The 24,140-nt window shown below is 41.3% G+C and overlaps 2 protein-coding genes across 2 annotated transcripts in view; one reads left to right on the plus strand and one right to left on the minus strand.

Annotated features, from left to right (window-relative positions):
• The window catches only part of ZNF330 (zinc finger protein 330), a 255,252-nt gene that overhangs the window by 183,007 nt on the left and 48,105 nt on the right, over positions 1 to 24,140 (plus strand). The gene's annotated exons all lie outside the window — the stretch shown is intronic.
• Positions 1 to 24,140, minus strand: part of RNF150 (ring finger protein 150) — a 63,204-nt gene that overhangs the window by 27,694 nt on the left and 11,370 nt on the right. The window contains exon 2 of the mRNA XM_072119499.1: positions 471 to 721. Coding sequence (XP_071975600.1) covers positions 471 to 721 — 251 coding nt within the window. The remainder of the gene's footprint in view (positions 1 to 470; positions 722 to 24,140) is intronic.

A 24,140-nucleotide genomic window follows, 5' to 3' on the forward strand; every position in this document is an offset into this window, starting at 1 on the left:
AAAGAGCTGGAATTGGGGTTCATATGTTATTCCCAGTTGCAGAGAAAATAAAAAAAAACAAAAAACAAACAAACAACAACAAAAAAAAAGAAATAGGCCAAGTCTGAAGGTGGTAAAATAATTTAGGCAGTAGCAGGGCAATCAGGATGGGGTCCAGGAGACATGATACAAGTAACAAAACTGGGACCTGAGGCCACTGATTGATCACAAAGGTCCCATGAATGCCGGCATGGATACATGCCAAAGACATACCTGCACCAATGGGAACGGAGATGCTACAACCAGGCAAGTATACATTTTATTTTTGCTTACACTGGCCCCAGCCGCCAGTGTTTTTTCTGAAATGCTCAGTTAAACCATTTAATGAAGCAACTATTTTCGAATGGGTTGATTCCCGGTGGTGCTGCATACATAGTGAAGGAATGAAACACATAACTAGGATTATGAAATCCTTAGAAAATATTACTCACCTGATTTCTGTCTCTGGCATTTGCGTATCTAAACCTTTGGATGTAGTAAAATACAAGCCAGGCAAGAGAGATGATCATCAAGACAATGAAGGATATGGAGACGAAAACCACTGATGTGCGGCTGACAAATTTTTGCAAGTTCCGTGTTCCGATTGTAATGTAAATAGTCACATTAAGGTTCTTTTCTATCAAACTTGCTATTTCCTTCCCTTTAGGCTCCGGGATCATAATTGCTACAATATCTTCAATGCCTGCCAGAGAGAAAACAACAACGTAAGGAAGACAAAGGCAATTATCTGCAATGTCAGATAAATAAAGTTCTGGGTAATTTTATTTTTCACAGTGAAGAACATTAGACCATAGTCAGACGGGCACAGGAAAGATCATCCAAATTGCATCTACGACAAACTAGTGATCTTTCATACATCTCTGTACGTCCACTGAGGAGACAGATGGGAACTCTGGTGTGTAAATTCTGTGTCTCTGAAGATACAGACCAGAAAGAGTATGCTATGAATATTCCATATGAACCATTGCTTCTCATAGCAAATGATCATGTGCTATCTATATGTGACCACTGTACAATTATAAACAAGGCCAAAATTTTGGCACTTGACAGTCAAACTGAGCCAGATTTGCCCGTCAGCTTAGATATGTTAAATATGTGGGGCAGTTTTTATGAAGGTCTAAGATAAATTTTTTAGTATGTTTTCATTGTTCTCCAATGTTGTCATTACTCCTCAATCCTAATATGAAGGGGGTGAAACAACGCAATGGCCTACATTGTACCCCACACTTTGTGAATACGAACACAACTATTTTATCCTGTCATTAGGAGTAAAGAAGACCACATTTTAAGGTGCTGGATTACATGGTTTGTGCTTGGAGGTATGGTAACCCCATAGTCAGGGGGAAATCCTGTACCCAGATTAAACTAGGTCAATAAAAACTTACTCCATATAGGGTGTAGCTCCTGATTTTCCTTTCCTGGTAAATGGTTGCTCAATGTGCATAATAAAGACTACTATTTGCATTTACGTTTACCAAGATCATTTATCCCTAGATGGCTAGGTTCACATTTTATTTTGTAACATGTTCAACATGTACGCCACAAAAGTTCTACACTAAGAAGCTTAAAGAAGACCGGTTACCAGAATTTTACCCCTCACACTAGTAATACCACCGTTTGATTGACAGCTCTTTCTTTTCAGATTTCCTCCTGAGCAGAGAGGACGTCCTCTCCCTGTCCTTACCAGAATACTGTCCCTCTCACTGAATGGTGAATATATACACTTCTATGTACAGAGATCGCCCCGTCCATCATGTTTCGACTTTCGCCCTTTTGGTCCAAATCAGCTAGATCTTGTCACTATTTCACGGACTCAGTGATGGGTGGAACCAAGCTATGACAGGCAGAGCCAACAGAAAAAGGCAGAAAAAGTTCAGGGGGAGATTTAACTGGTGGGAGGACGTAGATTTAAGCTGGGACACCTGCACTGCACAATGGGTGCGGGAGGACGTGGGATTATTGTGCCGGTTCTTAGCGACATGTTCCCTTTAACATGTCCATAGACATTAACTGAGGCCTAAAGAGTATCGCTTTGGTCAATATACGTCGCTATACTGCTTGAAACACAGGCTAGAATATTGATGATGTTAATTACAACACGAGATGTGAATGGAGCCTAAAATGCAAAGATCCAAGTGTTTCTAAAAATAGTTGCTACTTTGCCCTGCAATTGTATAAATGGGAAACTGCACTGAGATCGGCTGTTTCACAAGCTATGGTGTGAGGCCATCAAAAACACTAAATCAAAAAGGTATCACAAATATGTAGCACAAAACACAGAAAGAAATACAAGAAACAGATATTATGTCCACCATTGAGTACATTTCGATATAAAATGTTCATGACTACTAAAGGAATTACATTGCAACATGCATGACCCATCCAGCAAACACCAAGGAACAAATTTAGTCTAAAATGACATATTCAATTAAACCTTAATTTGCACCTTCCTTTTCGAAGTGGGAATATATAAGAAAGATCTATCACCTACGCCACTCTCCTTGAAACACCTTTTTAATGGGAAAAAGCAGGATTTAAGATTTTCTGAGATAAAAGGTCTTTTTTGAGTAATTACTGACTTGTTCTAATGGATGCTTGGATAGTATGACTTATTAAAGTAGCGTTCTAGCTTCTCAATACTAGATTGATGGGGATCTACTGATGCCGGAGGCCAAGACTATCTACATGAAATGTGCGGAGGCCAGGGAACTGCAGTTCAGCTCCCATACCGTAACACAGTTTGGCCACTACAGAGAGAATGGAGCTCTAGTACCAGAAGCAGCCAGAACAATTTGATTGGTGTCTGCCCAGAGTCTCGGATGCTTTAAACACCTCTGATTTGTATATTTTAATTCTAAATTATATTTTTGCATCTACTGCTACTCATCCACACTGCTGTTTGATTAAAGGATTTACACTTTATTTGTCCGTGTGTGAGGAGTCAAAAAAAGATGATCACCAACAAAGTTCTCTACCGAAGGGGCGGGGGGTGGCTGTAGAAATCAAATTATTTTTGTCTTGTACATTTAGAAAAAATCTCTCACCACTCACAACCACCTATTAGGAATAAGGACCAGTCACACACTTCACCTGCGGCAGTAGTGCTACATGTCAACCCTAGGGAAAAAAAAAAAAAAACTTTTTTTTTATCACTTTATGAGTGGACCTGTACTTTAGGGTTGGTATCCTCCATTTGGCAGCTCCACAGAACCCGTACAGAGTGTTTTACGGGCTGCAGAGTAGCTGATCAGGCAGTTTTACGTCCCCAGCAACTAGATATGGCAGCGATTGGCCAGGTCGAAACCTGGTGGACACCTGCCCAGTGACGACTAGTTGCTAAGGGAATAAAACTACCTGATTACCTGCTCTGCAGCCCATCAAGCAACATGTCTGTACCTCAAACCTGAAGTTCATGTCTGCTCATCTCTATAGTAGTCCTGAAATTACAGTCAGTAGGATGGATGATCTTATGGCCTTACCATAGTTCAGTATCTACTATTGCGGCTATCTCCTATGGAAAGGTGATCTGAAGACATGGAATGGTACAAGTTTTAGTCTTGTTAAACAATAGTTATCTTCTGTAATAATAACGTTAAGTCCACATATGTCTGTAACGTGAAAATTACTGTAAACCACAGCCACAAGGTGCAGGTTTCAGATTTTCCTTGCAGATTTAAAAAAATAATAATTAAAAAACTTCCAACTGAAATATAATTGAGATAACTACTAAATAAATAAATAAAATGTCCTGCTTTCATGCCATTTCCATTAACCACACGTTAGTATGAGAAACCCTTTTTGTTTGTACAGCAGAGAGTTATAAGTGGGATTATAAAACCTATAAATACAGACTGCAGAAAACTTTCGTGAAGACGTAAACAGCTCCTTGTAGATAACTCGGAGAGAACACAGTGGGCACATTATCCTACAATACAACTACAGGGGGTAAGATGTCAGAGGAAAGAAATCTGCTGCAGATTACTATGATTTCCGTGCGCACACAAAAGGATTAAAAATGACACAGCGGCGACAGTGTATTTTACAACAAAGTATATGTTTGCTTGTTTCTCCACCCCAGAATTTACAGAGTATTTACACAGCAATTCAATGTTTTTATAACCAAACGTCTGATAACTTCCAGCGTTTCGAATACTAAAAAAGGAAAAAGCTCTAAAGGATAAGAAAATGGCAGAAATCACTTGGAAAAATGTTAACATCACAGCTTCCAAGCAAAGACCTGCACATGAATGTCCACTCAGCATCAGTGGCAGCTGCAGCTGGTTTTCTTGCCCATCGATGTATTATGAAGAGTGGGTTTCCATCAAAATTAAACTAGATTATTAAAAAAGAAAAGTTTGTGGCTTATGGAAAAAGATAAATACAACCTTTCTCCCCTCTAAACACTTTAGGGGTCAGCTGTTGCTGTTCTCTCAGGGTCCCACGACCTCATTGCACAGGAACTTGTAATGCTGACCAGCTACATTGTGTGACCGGCTCTCCGAGCCCCTGCTGTCCTTTCAGTAAGATGGCACACTGTAATCATGATGCAAGTAAAATACTTACATCTGTCAACTAACCAACTTAGATGGCAGGTTGTTATGACTGCAGCATGTAAGAAGCCAAGCCGCCAGCTCTGGTCTCCTACTAGGAACAAACAGTAATCATTAATACAAGCCCCCGAATACAGCAATGGAGGATCTATAAATACTTTTATATGTTCCACTTGGGAACAACTAAGTATTAAGAAGATCCTAAACTCATTTGTCAGTATACTGTGATAATTTAGGGGTGGTTTCCAAGTTTTGACAGAATATGAAACCTAAACTCTACTCGCACGTATAACAAAACATGGAGGCATCATAGCTTTTAGAACCTGTTTGAAATGAGTCCCCAGATTGTCCTGAACATAAGGACTATAGCATGTCAACATTAGCCATAGGGTGGGGGCACACGTGGTGTTTTGAACCCGTTTTTAGTCATGCGTTTTCAGTCCGTTTTTAATTAAGATAATTGGGAGAACTGAACAAAACGGATACGTTTTTGAAAAATGCATGGTTTTTTTTAACTGAAAACTAATGACTAAAAACGGGTTCCAAACACCACGTGTGCCACCACCCATAGGCTTCCCACTCGCAGAGGTGTCAAAGAGTTTGTAGATGGAGATCAGAAGTACTGAACCAAGCCATCTAGATACATCTTCTATATCTGTCAGGTGTCTATCCATTCCAGCATAGCCATACACATGCCATGTGTGCATGTATTCTTAGTAGATAGTAAGCAACTCTACAAGGAACTTACCCCACTATTGAACAGGAAAATAGAAATGTGAAACACCTAGAAATGTCTTAAAAGGGAACCTGTCGTCACTAACAGGCACAATAAACCGTTTTTAACCCCCCCCCCCCCCCCCGAATAACATTGTAGAAAAGTGCAGCTCAGATGCCAAAATTCTGGTCTTCCTTAAGGTCTTAAAGTCAATATGCTCCAGACTATTCAGGCCACTGTCCTTTTGCAGGTATATATAGGGTAAAAACTTCACTGTCCATTCACATATTTTAAACTGGCCATGTCAATTGTTATACTGAGGAGATCTTGATAGAGGAGGGAGAATACGGCCTTTGCTCATCTAGCTGCCATGTAATCCACCTGTAGAAGCCTCCTAAGAGCAGCCCAAGTACAGCGACAGCTGGTGATCTACGCGTTGCCTTGTCACGCTGCAGGCAGACCCTGCAAAGCCAATATGCCGAGAAACCAACAGTATGGAAAATCACAATATTGTCTTATGACATACAGCTAATATTTATCTTACAATGGCTGTCAGATGGCGGTAAAGTAGGACGTGTCAATCCCCGGCTGAACACAAGGCTGATGAGTTGTGCTGTAGGGTATCTGTCTGCCCGGGCACATCACAAGCTCTCAGGCACTATGACTGGAGATTATTTTCAGAGCACTGCCCATCCTGCTCACCAACATTTCCCAGGTTTATTATACATTACTTTATAGCTTCAGTTCAGCACCATACTCTCACAGCTGAACACGTATTATGAGCCATCATGTCTCCGCATGGAACAGCTATCTAGAGGAAAAAGCCATTCCAACCAAAAAGGTGCAGAAAAAAATAAATCTTTATTAACTATTGATACACAATTAAAAAAACAGATAACAGGCTGGTCACATAAAAGGAAAACAAGGACACTACACAAAATCAGACAAATATTGCAGGATAATATATAGGGGTAGGTACCCCCAAACGAAGGCTAGCGTTAAAACGCGCGTAGGGGCATTTTGTTTCAGACGACAGGTGAACCTCTGATAATGGGTATGTGCAATATGTTTTTTCTGACCCTATTGTGATAGGCCTTAACAAATTCATGTGCTTTAACAGTAAGGTATGCCTGTTTTGGGAAGCATAATATGTGAACTAATCTAAGGTTGTATCTGGGAATTACAGGCACCATGCACTTTAAATATTTGATATTGGTCCCAGACTACCACAGAGGCATTCTCCTCCTGGATTTCTAGCATCTCTCTCTGGGCACATCTCTCTTAGGAGAGCAGTACCTACCCCTATATATTACCCTGCAATATTTGTCTGATTTTGTGTAGTGTCCTTGTTTTCCTTTTATGTGACCAGCCTGTTATCTGTTTTTAATTGTATATCATTTGATTTATTTTTTCTGCACCTTTTGGTTGGAATGGCTTTTTTCTCTAGATAGGTGTTGCATTTGTATAAGCCAACCACACTGTAAGTTTAGAGCTAACAATTGAGGCGGAGTAAGATAAGGAGACCCCGTGAGGGATATAGATAGAATTTAGGCGACTTTGCATTTCTTTTTCCTCCGCCATGTGTGTAGCTATACTATCAGTGTTGCCTCCGCATGGAGCAGATGCTTCCTACATCATGGACAGATAAAAAAAAAAAGGATAATATTGCAATATCACTGCCAATGTGCATGGCAGAGGAGTAGTTGTGAATAAGCCCCTTGTACCATTCAGTACACCAAGAGGTAATATGCAGCGGTAGATACTGCCTGGATAGGCAAGGGTTAACCTGTTTACTGATGTCATCCAATGAGGTTTCACCTTTGTAACTGGAGTGGGATTGGAGAGTGAGACCACATGACCAGGAGCTGAGGAGAAGTGACGGTTGGAGAATGCCAACAGTCAGTTTTTAGTCAGTAAGAGGAGTTCGTGCTGAGCATCACCTCATGAGCAGCTCTTATAACCCAGCTCCTGACAGAGGGGCATAGCAGCTCCATACTGAGTGATTAGAGCCAGCGTGTGTCTCACATCTCTAGTGAGCTCACACAGAAGACCCAGGACAAAGCTGCAGCTTCCAGGACACAGCTACATCCCAGCCTGCATCTGCAACCAGGCTGGTGACTCAACTCCTGAGGTTCCCTCTCCAAGATCACTCTCAGTAACCCAACCATTTTGTAAGGAATCGTTTGGCCTGTTGCTGCTGTTGGTTCGAATAAAGATCTGCAAGTTATTTTTGCACGGCTTTGCCTCCGTCTAGTCCCTGCTACGGCTGTATCACCATCAAGTGCACCCCCATTTATCATACAGGGACTCATACTGCAGACACTAAGGGGTTGACCCAGTGAGTACCAGTACTTCAGCCTCCCCCACATCTAATTTCTTGCATTCACCACCCGCTGGAGACCTGCCAGGCTGTAGGACAGCCCTCCGGTCCCCATACCAAGCGCCGTGACACTAGCGTGCCTAGGCCTCAACCTCCAGCCACTCCGGTATCCTGGGCCCCGGCATACTTCAGGACCCAAGAAAAGGCTAGGCCCCAATGGGGGATGTTGCACTATTATACCCAGTCATGTAATTGCAGTGACATAGGACTACCGACAGCATACTAGCAATGATGAGGGTGCATTAAAAGGGAAACAATTAAATTGTGTGGCCTGCTGTGGGCTTGGTGGTCACAACAGGGGAGGAAAAACATATTTTCATTACAGATATTGAGATGGATTTAACCGGTTAAGGACCGGGCCCTTTCCCGTTTTTTCATTTCCATTTTTCACTCCCCACCTTCAAAAATCTATAACTTTTTTATTTTTACACATAAAGAGCTCTGTGACGGCTCGTTTTTTTGCAAACAAATTGCACTTCATAGTGATGGTATTAAATATTCCATGCCATGTACTGGGAAGCGGGAAAAAAATTCCAAATGCAGTGAAAATGGTGAAAAAACGCATTTGTGTCGTATTCTTGTGGGCTAGAATATTACGGCTTTCACTTCACGCCACAAATGACGCATCTAATTTATTCTTTGGGTCAGTACGATTACAGGGATACCAAATTTGTATAGGTTTTATTATGTTTTCATACATTTACAAAAATTAAAACCTCATGAACAAAATTTTTTTTTTATTTTGCCGTCTTCTTGTGCTTATAACTTTTTTATACTTTGGTGTATGGAGTTGAGGGTGGTGTCATCTTTTGCGACTTTTGATGATGTTTTCAATGATATTATTTTTAGGACTGTACGACCTTTTGATCACTTTTTATAGAATTTTTATTTTTTTTTAAATGGCAAAAAAGTGAACAGCCAGTCGCACATGCAAGGGCTGTACTGTTCCTCTCTATGGCGCATAGGCGCATGCATGCTTGTCTGCTCCATTCATCTTGAGCCAGGCAGGGATACAACGGAACCCGGTTTTGCTTATCTGTGGGGGTCCCATCATTGAGACCCCCACAAATTAGCAAGTTAGGCCCTATCCTGTGTATGGATAATGCAAATGTTTAGCCATGTAGTGGGTACCCAAGCAGTAAGTAGAGTGCCTTTCGGTAGTGACTCTGAGAAGGTACCGTATTTAATGCTGCACATAATGTGGTCTTCGGGGCCATTAAAGATCCACAATTCAGTTTTTATTCAACCCTGCTTATGAAAAAAATAAAATAATATAATATATAACACACATATACACTGTAATGGGGTTTATCCCATAACAGTTCTCTGGCACAGGATGGGATATTAAAAATACCCACTAAATGTAACTAGAAAATGAATGACATATGTGGATGTGCCTGGACAGAACTGCAGGGGTGCAGCCCTATGCTTAACTGTAACTTCCAGTGTATGTAAGCACAGAACTATTCATAAAAGTGTTTTTTGCATTTTTAAATATACACTATAATGCCAATTTCTACATTTCTTCCTGTCTGTTTTTGAGAAAGGAATGAATGTCGCATTGTGTGTGATATAGAATATATATATATATATTATTCCCTTATGATTATCTACTTGCACAGCGGAAGAGTCTCAGTACGTGATTGACCAGTAGAAGTTCTTGTGATGATCGGCACTAGTACGTCGCACCCAGTGCTTCAGATAGCAGCGCCATCTATTCTGTTATCAGAAACCAGCTTTCTGTCAGCGCTCCATGACACACCACATTCATGACACATTTTTAGCATTATCTAACTGCACATCACTTTTTCGCTTTGTACTTTTCCTACCAGATCAGTCAGATGCATCAGATACCAGGACAAGCGGTTACACAAGTCTGTTTTATCTAACCGTACCATGTGCAGATAAAAGCATGTGCCCTAATGACAAGGGGCCCCTGATTATTTCGTTGTAGGTAACACAAAGTTATATGGTGGCATTGGAAGGGTTAATGACACTGTGGTAATTTTATGATGTGGTTTTTTGCAATTTTCTGTCAGATGTTGTTTCACAGATGCTGCTTTCTGATTCGCTGAAGGTGAAGATGAGTGGTTATTGGTGAACAGATGGCAGTGCTGTCACCAGGCAGAATATTGTAGGTGGTCAGCAGCAACTTACCCGGAAAGTGAGCAGGGTGTCTGGGCCAGTGTGGAGAAGAATCCGGTCCCAACGCCGAGCCCGCCATATTTTATTAATTTTTCCTGTTCGTCGCAGTGTTTATAAGCAAGAAGAAGTTATAGAATATAAATATGCTGTCAATCTGTATTTTTGAATTTATTTATTACTAATAAAATTGATCGAACTAATTTCATGTTGGTTACCCACTAATAACGCACTGCGGCCAATTTTTCAATCCAACATGTCTCTTTATTTAATATTGAAGCATTAGTTTATCTTGTATGTGGGATTTGTGTTGCGTCCCCAGTATAGAAGAGAACCATTCACCAAGTATATAGAGCAAAGTTACGTGAGCCATAGAGATGCCAGCGGCAGATAAAAGCCATGCATGGGGCTGCGGCCTCCAGTACATGGACACGGCTTCTGCTACTTCCTTCCTTACACTGATGGTATTTTGGGAGTAGCTGGTTATTAGAAGCATGGCTGAACATTGCTGCCTGGGAAAATCAATACCTGCTTGTGTTTTATTTTACTTTACAAGACAGGATTTAGAAGGGACATGTTAACATTCACAAAAACAGACCACATTGGATCAGCAGTGTTTTTTCTATCATTGTTAGTAATTGTCCTGTGGGACATGCACATTATACATTCACCAAATGAAGCCACTTCGCAAGAATGTGTGTAGGAAAAAAAAACTAGTAGATGTAGAAGATCAAAGGAATAAAAGTCTCAATGGTTTGCCAGGAAAAGCAACATTACTGCAATTTTCATGTGTCTTAATGGGTTTCCAAAACCTCTTCCCATTTGGCAGTAATGAAGGGGAGACAGTGGGGGATGGGGGATTGAAAGAGATGCCATGAGACATCTCTTCTTGTTCCCCATGCAGTGTACGACGCTGCATGGGGGTTTTGGATTAATTTTATGCCAGGTCCTTCCAGACAGAAATTATAATCTGCATAAAGAAACTGATGCAATAAATTAATGCTGTCGACTAGGACATTCCCTACCGAATGTTCACACGATGTATGCCCGTCGTACCGTAGTATGCATTGGTCACAGCCTCCCCAATATACAGCCAGCCCCCAAGCAGTATACAGCCAGCCCCCAAGCAGTATACAGCCAGCCCCCAAGCAGTATACAGCCAGCCCCCAAGCAGTATACAGCCAGCCCCCAAGCAGTATACAGCCAGCCCCCAAGCAGTATACAGCCTGCCAGCTAGCCCCCCAAGCAATATACAGCCTGCCAGCCCACAGTAGTATACAGCCTGCCAGCTAGCCCCCCCTAATGGAACCATTACCACTCAATACATGGGTAAGAACACCCCACTTATGTTTATGGATACAATTGATATGGCATTTACTACAGGCCTTAGGGCCACAAATCTCTGTACCACTGATATTTTCGATTGTTGTACATGATAATGATATTATGTAGTGTTTGAATGGGTTGACTCCCTTCTTCTGTGTACCCTCATCTGTGATTGCAAATTTTTTGTGTATTTTTCATTGTGGTTTATACTTTGGCTTTGTCTCCATCTATATGTTGGGGACACAATAGGCTATATGTGTTTGCATTTAGAGCCATAGTATTTGGTGTTCATACATCATTAGGAGGTACTGTTAATGGGCGGGTGTCTGCAAGGTGGTCTTTTGCCTTAGGTATGTAATTGATTTGTGTGAATGAATGGTTGCAGCTTCAATCCAAACATCCATCATGCATAGGACTTCAATATTTCCACTGACATTTGGATGTGGCTACCCCCTTTTCCATGTTACACCTGGGCCCTTGATCACACAGCTGCTTTCTTTGCAGGGCTTACATCACAAAGCTTCTCTATTCTGCTTTTCAAAGGCATAATTACAATTTCTTATGAAAATGCAAGCCAGCAGTTTCAAGCAGCCACTTCTTTAATTTTCCTTTGATATATCATATCCAGTTTTCCATACTATATTCTGGTACTTGACAAGTGTAACATAACCAAAATGTATGTAGAAATCATGAAATCAAGACATATATGGGATGGGAGAAGCGATTTAAAAAAAAAGTTCTTTTCTTGGGTTATTATAACATTTATTTGGGCAATTAAAATGCACTTAAAATATCAATCTCCACAGATACAATCAGCAGCCCGGCATAAATAAGACATTAGTGGGGCTGAATTCTCACAATGAATATCTATGGATTACTTTAAGCCTCATTGTTTTCCTGAACATGGCTTCTAATTACTAATTAAAACTTTAATGGCTTCTTCTTTCCCAATAATTACACTTTGGGTCAGTTTTTATAGTTTTACGTGATTTACATGGTAAGCACATATTACTCAGGCTCTGGTCACAACATGACAGCATATACCTACCAGGGTGACAGCCTCTTACTCAAAGGGCCGACGACCCATAAAAAATAAGGTGGAGCTAGTGAGGACTATAGATGATTCATTGTTTTCTAAGGGCGTTTTCACAGGTCAGTTATTTCAGAATGATTTATTGTCCATGAAAAAAATATTACAGGTTTCAACATTTCACAGAGAGTATTAGAAGTCCATGGGGGGGGGGGGCTTGGAGGAAAGGCTGCTTTTTTTTTTTTTTTTTTTTTTAACAGATGAGTTATGTTTTCTAACCAGTGTTAAACCTTAAAATTTTTTTGCAGACAAAAAAAAAAAATTTCAATAAGTAAAATAAATGTATGCTACATGCGACGGCTGTGTGCTCCCTCCCAGCCCTGCAACATACTGTGCCACAGCTGCGCGCCCCATCCCTGCAACTTACTGTGCCATTCTCGTGACAACTAACCCTGGGTATAAAAGAGTCAAAAATAAGCAAAAGCTAAACGTCATGCAGAGAAAAAGACAACAGACAAGTGGAGAATTAGCGAGTTGTTGAGTAACATTAGTGACCATTACATTGTGGAACTAAGGCAAAAGACTCCATACACCACCTCAATGAAATGCATGCGATATTTACAGCTGTTGGGAATGTTTCCCCATAAAATACTTCCAGATTTGTGTGTATGCGTTACTTTCACAGCAAGGTTTCTAATATGGAAACTGAATAGTAAACCGAGAGTGAAAGGTATAGAAGCCAGAATGGTCTTAGGCCAAAACCCATGTGCAGTACAGTCACAAATCCACTAAACAGAAGATATGTGACGAGTTTTTCCCCCTCTGAGAACATGAGAGCTAAACTATGCCAATATCTCTGTGGTTACACAGTGACGTAGGAGAAATTCCCAAAGCTTTAGGAAATACTAAGTAACATGTAGTAATCAGTCGTGGTACATATTATATCATAGTAACATCATATGTAAAAATATACACTAGCACAAAAGCACAAGACAAAGTCAAACCTGTTACAAGTGTAAAAGTTATAGCTTGTACAAGCACTTTAGCCAAATCACAGAGATCTTAATGTATGTAAAAGAAAAACTACCAAGTATATTAAAATGATTCAAATAAGGCAATATAAGGCCACCAATTGCAGCTTTTTAGAGCCATTTTGTTTTGTTTTTTGGTTTTTAGGAAAAAGAAACTATTACAAGGCCAAATCTTTGCAGTGCATCCCCCATACTCTGAAACTCTAATCTAAACACATCAGACTGTTCCACACCTTCCAAATCTTAAAGGGGTTATCCGGGTTTTTAAAAATTACTTAGGGCCGGGCTGGGGTGGGCCATTTAAAAATAAACATGTACTTAACTCCTCCGGCGCCGCCGATGTCCCGCGCTGCGGCCCGTTTGATCCGTGCCACTGATTGTTTACAGGGGCACAGAAGCCGCGCACAGGGAGCTTCCGGTCCGCGATGTGGCCGGCTCCTCCCATCCGTCCCCATCTCTCAGCAATGTAAGCGCTGGGAGATGGTGTCGGATGGGAGCTTCCGGCCGGCCGGGAGTTACCTGTGCGCTCTTGTAATGAAACTGGCGCACAGAGGAGACGGACCGCGGCGCGGGACATCGGCAGCACCAGACGAGGTAAGTACATGTTTATTATGTTTAAATAGCCCACCCCAGCGCGGCCCTCAGTAATTTTTAAGACCCGGATAACCCCTTTAAGCACAACTGGAGAGAGAAAAAGAAAAAAAGAAAACTCAACCCGTTTAGGATTGCATACAACATGTAATAACCCCCACTGCCTTGCTCTTTATGTACTCTCCCATCTAGATTGTGAGCCCTCGTGGCTCAGGGTCCACCTTACACATTTTCTAGTTCAATGTTGTCATCTATCCTCTTTACTTACATTGCATTTAGACCAAAACATATGGATTTGACTCCCTGGGTGTGTACAGCATCATGGATATAATGATGCTCTATAAATAATAACAGTTCTGAAGAAACCAGCAATATACCAGATAACAATCATAGCAATAGCATTGAGTAACATATACAGTATTCACAGTATCAGGAGAGGACACTTGATCGCTGTGGCTTGAAACACCCCAGGAGCAGCTAAGCGGTGGCAGTATGCCAGATGGAAAGTATCCACAAAACAGAGATCTCTGACACTGTTACACTAAGTGGAATGGACAATATATACAGTTAGATGGCCAAAGACTCCCAGGAAACAAGACAAAGCAGAAGTATTCAGATTCATGGGTCTCAGATTGGGTCATACAATACAATAATGCACGGACGGGACCTGCTGCCACCTTATGATATTTTCCAATTGCCATTTGTCTGCCTTATAATTTCCCTGCATGATATTGGAATTTAGGTAAAGACACTGGACCACATTTATCAGAAACAGTGCGAATGGCACTATGTGCAGTTTTCCTGTAGAGGGTGCAGTCTGGCACATGTTCTCCATGAATATGGCACCCATTGAACTGCCCCGACAGGGTGCACCTCTAACATAGAACGTGCAACACAATTCTGTCGGACATTGCGTGGTGGCTGTGCACCGGAACGTCTCTTCCAGTGCAGAATTTTGTGTTGCGTCGGGTTTAGTGCAGACGCTAGGGAGGGACACTTTATAAATACATGTGCAAACAGTTTGCATATTCTTTTTAGTGCAAAGTCAGACAAAAAAGTGGTGCAGGGGCTTTAATAAATGTGGGTCCCTGACTAACTACAGGCGGTCCCCTACTTAACACTCGACTTACAGATGACCCCAAGTTACAATTGGTAACTTACCTGTGATAACTGTTACAGCTGTTTATTTTAGCCTAGGACTAAAGTACAGTGTCTGTAATGAAGCTTTATTATTAATTCTGGTTCTTATGACAACCCAACATTCTTAAAATCCAATTTTAAAAAATTTGTCTGGGGTTACAATTATAAAATATACAGTTCCGACTTACATACAAATTCAACTTAAGAACAAACCTACATAACCTATCCTGTACGTAACCCGGGGACTGCCTGTACTTCTATTTAGGATCAATGAACTCCATTACCTCCCTTGGGACTCAATTCCATGGAAGCGGACAGGGATTGCTGAGCACAGCCTTTAGCTATCTTCGGCGTTTTAATTCCCTGTCTGTGAGAGTGCTGGAGATGAATAGCTTTACTTAACAACCTATCCCTGAAAATTGGAAAAATGCACCAGCCAAAAGCACTGTGGCTGTTCTTAACTGGCGGTATGGCTCTGTCAAGGAAAAGTTTACATTCTCCTCATTACATTACAGCCCGATATTATACTTTTGTGTATGTTCCAAATTGAGTTCATGGTCACTAAATATAGAGAACCTATATATAGCATGTAGACTGAGCATGTGCCTGCCAGGTTGTTACTGTACACCAGGCACTGAGGACATGTGAAATATCACAAATCAGTAAACAATATACTGTATATTACTTTTTGGTCTAAAGAAGTTAAAGAATCATTGCAAAAATGGTGCTCAGGGTAAGGAAGCTATATCATAAAGGGAATCTGGCATTTGCTTTTATGCAGTATGAACATAACATACCGTGAGAATGCTGTAACTACACTGATGCATACACATATCTTGTTTAATCCTTGCACTGAGTGGTTTTGCTGAAAAAAAAAAACAAATTATAAAATTATTATAATGAGGCTCTGTCGCTTCTCCTCATATCCCATTTATGCACGGATTCAGAGAATGATGTATGATGACGGTGTTGTCCCTGACAGGCAGAAGTAATCAGTAATCACTGCACCATCCCCCAGTTGCTGTGTATTGCTGCGTATTAGTCATCCAGCTCAGGTCAATTAGTCCTGTCTGGATGGTTCAGGAAGCTCTGTGTAATATGTTAGCTTGTCTGTACCCAGTTATCCCAAGGTTCTGAATTTGAAAATAATTATGAGATGGGCACATATCTGTGAGCACAGAAATGTAGCAGTGCTGACAGTGTAAAAGTCCTCTGTTATATAGGCATATATTCCACTCTCATCTCTGTCATGTCTCTCTATGTGTCAGTGTTAGTACAATGTCAGTAACCAGATGAAAGTGTATTTACACCTGTACCCTGATAATGTAACCACATTGTCACCCCACAGAACTAGATGGATAATACAGTAATGTCTCTGCCAAGAGGCCATGCCCACACCCTGGGATTTTGCACTGAACAGCCTAGGGAGTGATAAGAGCTAAAACAGCAATAACACCACTAGGGTGTTAACATCACTAGGGGATTGAAATGTGAGAATTGTCTTTCGTGGGAAAACCCCACGAGTTTATAGACATGGGCACCTTCATTCAATATTGAATCAGTGTAAAATGTTATACAATTTAACTAGAGAGGCATATAGGACCCATCTCTGGTGCTCCCTGTGCCTGCGCAGTAATTCAGCGAGGGAAAAGCAGTGCATACCCATGTAACATGCAAAGTAAAGCCGGGGAATGTGACTACGCAAGTGCTGGGAGCTTCCGTTCAAGGTGAGTGTATAAGATTTTTTTTAGTGGGCACAGAGGGAAAAAGTTAAGTGTTTTTCATTATACTAAACCACCGGTCCATAAGGATCTGCGGATGGTTTAGTATCCCGAGTCATTCTGACAGGTCCTCTTTAACATAGCTAGAAAGGATCTAAAATGACTTTCCAACAAGAAAAAAAAAAAAAAAAAAAAAACACAACAACAACAATATGACTTCACATGAGGCACATACTTGGTGCCTTCCACTGTGCCCCAGATGCATCTACCGCTTTATTCCTATCCACGATTATGGAGAGTTATGAGGATGTTAGGGAAACTGTTGATAGGATGGTCTTTAAATAAAAATGTTGCTTTTTGGTCATAAAACTACAGCATAGATTATTGTACGTAGAAGAGTCACAAGACATTCAGATGGTTGTGCTGATGTATGTGATGGCAGGACTACAGGATATTAATAAATGTGAATTCTTAGAAAAATACGACATTCCTCTTGAGGAGCAAAAATTAATATAACACCATCTTATTTTCAGGGAAACACAATAATTATTGACTAACTTCCATTGATCTAGAACGTTTAAATACCCGAAACATGTCTTGTCCAGCATGGACACCCCTAGGCTACATAGAGGGGTGTAACTAGGAGAAGCAGGGCCCCATAGCAGACTTCTAAAAGGGTCCCCTTAAAAAATGATACATATTTGTACACATTATATACACATTACATATAGAGCATGTACATACACGATGCTGTATAAGAATATTCACATTTATACATTTGTACTCACAAGTGTGAGTAAAGGGCAGTGTCAGGGGCTACATATCTGTCCCAGTAGCTGCTGACTACATTGGGTAAGTATACAGCAGGAATTAGAGATGAAAATTCCAGTCCTGTTCTGAGACGCTGACACAGGTGTGTACTGTGGATGATGTGCATATTATCCTGTACATTGTGCAGCATAACATGCATAATCCTCCACTTTTTAGTTAGTCAGGTCGCTTGCTGGGGCCCCCCTGACACTGTGGGTCCCATAGAAACTGCTATGGCTGCTACAGCTGTCGTAACGCCCTTGCATACACACGAACCTTGTTTTTTGGAACTCCTGCTAGCTGTTGTTTCATAGGTTACCACACAGCCCCATGTATCTTAATGGGCTCTCACACAGAGCTCCGATTTTCATGGGCAGGGGTATGAGATGATTGCAAACAAACAGACTGTGGTGATATTGGGAAACTGGAGCATTATTTTGCATGGAAAGATCTCGGACAAAACACCTTTATCAAGAAACTTGGAGCTGAAGCTGGAGTGGAAGTTGTGGTTATTAATGGAACATTGTTTCTCTGCACAGTGATAAATGATATCTGAACCTGACTTTCTCTTAGTCTAAATACATTCAACATCTCATAAATTTTGCCTGCCATAATGTACGCGTGTGCAGTATGTGTAGGCTCTCTGCCAAAAGTAGCAGTCAGCAGCTCCTACGACATGCAGATAAAACTATCCAAGGCATTCAAGGTAAATAAAATACAGAGCCTAAGATTTAAGTGGGTTGAATCTTTTAAACTGTAGGAAGAGTCTTCCTGTCTTGTCTGGTGTGCTGGGGTGATGGCCCGGGTGCCCACAGAAAGGGCTCTGAGTGCCGCCTCTGGCACCCGTGCCATAGGTTCGCCACCACTGATCTAGAGAGAAAAGTTCTTTGTAGCAGTTTCTCTCTGCTCTTTCTAGCATGAAGAATTTACCCTATGGTGTGCACATGAGGTGCTACAGAGATATGAATAGGGAGAAAACATGATTTTGTGGCAAATAAACTGCACATAATGGAACTGGTAAGAAAATTATTCAAGGAAAAAATCTACTTTACAAGGGCAGAGCAAGGAGTTACATGCACTAGGAGGGATGGTAATCCTGGAAGAGGAAGCACCCTGGGGGCTCAGAATCCCAAAGTTTTTTACGGAATAAAAGTGTTCCTGGCCACAACACACACTTATGCAGTGATGTCTGAAATCATAATGGCAGCTAACAGACTGTCATTTGTTTTGAGGGTTTGATCCGGATGCCAGATTCCTTTCAACTTATGATAAAGTAAAAGCAGTAATCTAGCAAAAACATCCATCACTGCATCACTCACCTGTTGTCTAAAACACTCTGAACTGCTTTACGTATACTGCATATACTGCATAACCACATATACTTGAGAATAAGCCAACCCAATAAATTTGACCACAAATAATTGAAAAAAACTTATTGGCATCCTCGACCCCAAACAATGAAATGCCCTGCAGCCCCGCGGTGTAAAAAAATAAAAAAAATAAATAAACCTACATACAGGCGGTCCCCTACTTAAGGACACCTGACTTACAGATGACCCCTAGTAAAAGATGGACCCCTCTGCCCACTGACCTCTGGTGAAGCTCTATGGATGCTTTACTGTAGTCTTAGACTGATAGAGGGCACACAGAAGGTTTTGTCGTACAAGGGCGTTGCGCCTTCTTTAAAAGTTGATTGTTTATTGATAGATCCACAACGCGTTTCGGTTAGATCAATAAACAATCAACTTTTAAAGAAACAAAGTGTCCACCTTGTTAAGACACAGCGCCCTTGTAAGAGACAACCTTCTGTGTGCCCTCCATCTTCTGCAAGTCCGCCATTCTGGGTGAACGGACTCATGTCTCGTGGCCAGCAGTGTCTTCATCTATTTCTCCTTAAAGGAAACCTACCATTTCAAATGGTAGGTTTAAGCTGTAAACACCGAGCACCAGCTCAGGGTGAGCTGGTGCCGGTGCTTAGTTTCGTTAGTGTTAGTGTTAGCAGCTTCTGCTATAAAGTTTAAAAAGTGTTAAAACCGCGATACCGCGGTTTTAACACTAACGAAACTAAGCACCAGCACCAGCTCACCCTGAGCTGGTGCTCGGTGTTTACAGCTTAAACCTACCATTTGAAATGGTAGGTTTCCTTTAAGGACCTCTCCACTACTTGATATCCCCACAAACTAACAAAATGAGGTTAGAGTCAGTTCCACTTTTCACCATTTGCGGTTAGAATACACTTGAGTCTTGCACGTTTTTTGTCTCCCTTGTACCGGCCCATCCCCTATGGTTGAGGATTACCTCCAATTAACCAAACCTGACCCCAGTATAGTCCCAGACTGCAATAATCAGCTGTAAGGCAACTGTAATGAAGCTTTATTGAAAATCTTTGGTCCAATTACAGCAAAAAAATTTTGAAACTCCAATTGTCACTGGAAAAAAAAATATACACTTTCGACTTAAGAACAATGGAACATGTCTTGTATGTAACCCGGGACTGCCTGTACTCACCTTCCGATGTTCCCCACAGCTCCTCTTCCCTCGTAGCAGCTGCTCACGTCATAGTATGCGCTGCGGCCAGAGCACATGGACGTGTTTCTGACTGCTCTGCTACGAGAAGAAGGAAGAGGAGCGGCAGGGAGCATCGGAAGTAGCAAGTTTATTTGTTTACACCGCGGGGCTGTAGGACATTTCAATATTGGGGGGGGGGGTGGACTTTCTGCACATTTTTTTGTGCTTAAAACTTATACATGACAATATATGCATTCCCTGCATTGTAGCTTCCTGATCAGTCACCAATTTTATTTTTACATTTGAGGGAAGATTTGGGGGAAGCCCATACCAACTGTGCTTGCAGGGAGGCTGCACAGGAAACTACAGAGCGCTCTGTACCTGGTGGGTGTTTAAGACAAAGTCGTTGATATTAGGATGAACAGTAAGAATATTGGGAAGACTTGAGATGCTTTACAGATCATAGTAGGACTGGAGGAGATTGCACAAATTATCACTCCATGAGGGAATAGAATTTAGGCATATATTTCATTTATCTTATGCTTTCATTTTTATTTTATTTTTTTTAATTTAAACATTAGAACAGTTTTCAAACTTACAACAAATTTAGATGATAGGAAAAAAACATTTAAAAGAAACACCCCCAGAATCATGTACAGCATTTACATATTTTTTTTTAAATAGCCTAGAAATAAGAATTTCCCAAACTATTACCCTACCTACAAAGATTGTGTGCTTTCTCTAGCTACAAACAAAGGATCTGCAGTCGTCGATTATTCAAAATATCAATAAAAAATAAAATAAAAAATGTACTAATTGCTTTGGAAAACGGGGCAACTATGGCTTGTTGTTAAAGGAGTTAATAATTGATATTGTATGCGTAATGAACAGTTATACAAAACGAAGGAGAGCAGACCCATTGTGCAGATCACATAAAACTCCAATTGAGGAAAAAGCAGCAGCAGATGTTCGGAGTCTCAGCATTATTTGTATACAATTCTATTTTTCATGGTAATGCTGCTCTGTACCCAACTGTATAGTTCATCTAGAAACATGTTAGACCAAGGACACAAGTTTTTATGCATTATACTCGAGTATAAGCCGAGGCCCCCAATCTTACCACCAAAACCTGGGAAAACCTATTGACTTGAGTATAATCAGAGGGTGGGAAATGCATTGGTCAGCCTCCCAGTATATAGCCAGCCCCCAGTAGCATATAGCTAGCCAGCCAGTTAGCCCCCAGTAGCATATAGCTAGCCAGCCAGCCCCACGTGGAATACAGCCAGCCCCCCTAGTTTACCAAGCACATAAAACAAAATAAACTTGCATACTCGCGTTCCGGCGGTTCATGATGCGGGTCCCCGATGCTACCGTCCCTACGGCTCCTCTTTTTTCTTTTCTCTGCTGTAACAGCCGGTAGAGGCGCGTCCATGTGCTCTTCCGTCCAGCACACAATATGATGCGGCGGTGTTGCTGCTGATGGACGCATCTCTGCCGGCTGTTACAGAAGAAGAGGAGCTGCGGGGACGGGGACTGTTAGAAGGCAAGTATGTAATACTTGTGTATAAGCTGAGGTGAGGTTTTTGAGCACATTTTTGTGTTGAAAAACTCGGCTTATACATGAGTATATAGCAGCTGGGGGATTGTACAGTGACTGATTACTTCTACCTGTCAGGGACCCTGAAGCAGTGCATAACTAGGGTAAAGAGGAGAAGCGCCGAGCCAGCCACAGGCGCGACACAGCCTCATTATCATAATTTTATAATTTTGTATTCCAGCAAAACCAATGCATTAAGGCAGTGATTTTCAACCAGTGTGCCGCGGGGAAAGTTCCCCAAGCTATGGTGTCCCCTGTGTGTTGTTTCCCAGCAATGTGCAGCGATGCGCAGTCACGGCTTCTTACAATGTAGGAGACGTGTACAATAACACATGCGCAAGCTTTGAACCTCACGCGACAAAATGACATCACCGAGGCCGGCGCATCATCCTCAGAGCGGAGAGACTCCCGCATTTGCCCACCGCCAAGGTAATGCCCGCCAATAATGCTGACTATATGAGCTTTTGCCTGAGTATATGAACTGTTGGCAGAATACTCAGCATATGAGCTGGTACTTTTAGTACTCCAGCAGTATACTGCATATAACAATGAGAAATGTAAAGTGAGAAATACTACAGTCATGAGGCTGGAGTACTACAAGTACCAGTCCATATTCTGAGTATATGAGCTGGCACTTGTACTCTGGCCTCATGGCCATAGTACTTCTCATTGTACCCCTTTATTTTGCAGTATATGAGCCACATAATAATCAGCACCATATACTAAAAACAGGGAGAAACTGAGAACTGTTGAGGAAGAGCTTTGTGTGTGTCTTTGCACCATTCCTGCCAGGATATCCCTTTTGTGTTTATCGAAACAGGCCCAGGTTTCACAATGAGTGAGTAAAATAAATTTAGAATCTGTATTATTAACTATATGTATAATATGACTGTTTTAGTGTCATTTTGTGCTATTTTGGTTGTGGTGTGCCTCAGGATTTTCTAAGTATAAAAAGTGTGTGGCGGCTCAAAAAGGTTGAAAATCACTGCATTAAGGGATTAAACAAGATATGTTAGTGCATCAGTGTAGCTACAGCATTCTAAAGGTGTGTTTGGTTCATAATGCACAGAAGCAAAATGGTAGATTTCCTTTGAGATATAGGACACAACATACTTTCTACTAGAACCTGTGATCAAAGCTGAAGTTCTCCTCAATCATCATAGGCTCCTTCAACTTAGCCTTTCCCTGCGTTGAATAATGATGGTTCCTTTCGGCAGTCACAATAAGTTTATACCATTTTGAGACACTTGGCTAATTTGACCACTTGGAGAGAAAATCAATTACATGTCACATTTCTGTAATAATGCAATCACATACTATTATGTGTCTGTCTATGGACTTTGCCTCACAATTTAATAAAGGGTTGAGGAGTCTGCAGTGATTGTCGATGATGTGCAGAAAGTTGGACGCCCGCTGGTGTGATATTGATGGCTTTTCCTAACAACCATTGACACATTCTTGGGAAGCCAATGTTAAGATCCTGTTCAAGCACTAGTTATATTATATACAATGAGATTTTAAAATAGGACCTTTCACCACCTCCTCCAATGCTCCTGTAATTTAAATTGATCCCGATTCGGACTCAGTTGGGATTTTTTTCTCTAGCCCCTGCCATTGCCAAGCAATCAGCTAGAATGTTAATTAGGTTGTGTGTGGGCAGCCAATAAGTCCCACCTGACCCAATTTAAAGAGGACCCCCACATGAGAACAGGGATCCTATTCTCACTAATGGGTAAAAGTAGCAGGTGAAGAATACTACATCCTGCTGCTCCATCTGTTAGTATGGGAAATGTCAGGGACTGGGGGAAAACCAAAATCACATCAGCTAAGTGATACATGTAATAATAAGCAGGAGTCCCGGTCTGACCTCCACAGTCTGTATCGGCCTTTTACTTTATTCTGATCATTCTAAACAAGTTTTTCAAGGAAAATCAACCAGTATGCAAAACCAGTATGCAAAAGGAAATAATAGACACCTATGCTCCACTTCATCTTGATCCCGGCAGTGGTCTTCATTAAGCTTAACACGCTGGGATTGCCTTATAAAGGGCCTTCTGTAAGCAGCCCGGAGTGCTGGACATCTTGTCCCCTTACTAATTATTCACAACTCTCGCACCTCCTTTTGCCATGCTGGGAGAGGGAGGTGAAGTCACAAGCGGTGAGAATTAATGCCGCTTGCGTGATCTATGCTTTCCTCTCCCATGTTAGAGAGGGAGATAATTTCCCGCAGGGGGCATTCATAATTAGCATCCTGGAGCGCCGGACATATAGTCCCCACACTGTGGGCTCCTTTTTAGAAGTTTCTTTTCCATATGATATGGATGTGAAAGATTAGAGAAGACAGATGCCAGGATCAAGATGAAGAGGAGTGGAGGTGACTATTTTCAGTATTTTTTTTCACTTTTTCATAATGGTCAATTTCCTTTAAATGGGTATTTCCACAAAGACAAGGTTCTTAAATATACTAAGGATAACAAAAATAACTCATTCTCCAATTCACGGTTATTAAAAATGTAGCTTTTTACAGATATATTTCCAACCTGTCTCCATCAGTCCTGGT

Source organism: Engystomops pustulosus, chromosome 1 (assembly GCF_040894005.1).
Source record: "Engystomops pustulosus chromosome 1, aEngPut4.maternal, whole genome shotgun sequence".
Lineage (NCBI taxonomy): Eukaryota > Metazoa > Chordata > Amphibia > Anura > Leptodactylidae > Engystomops > Engystomops pustulosus.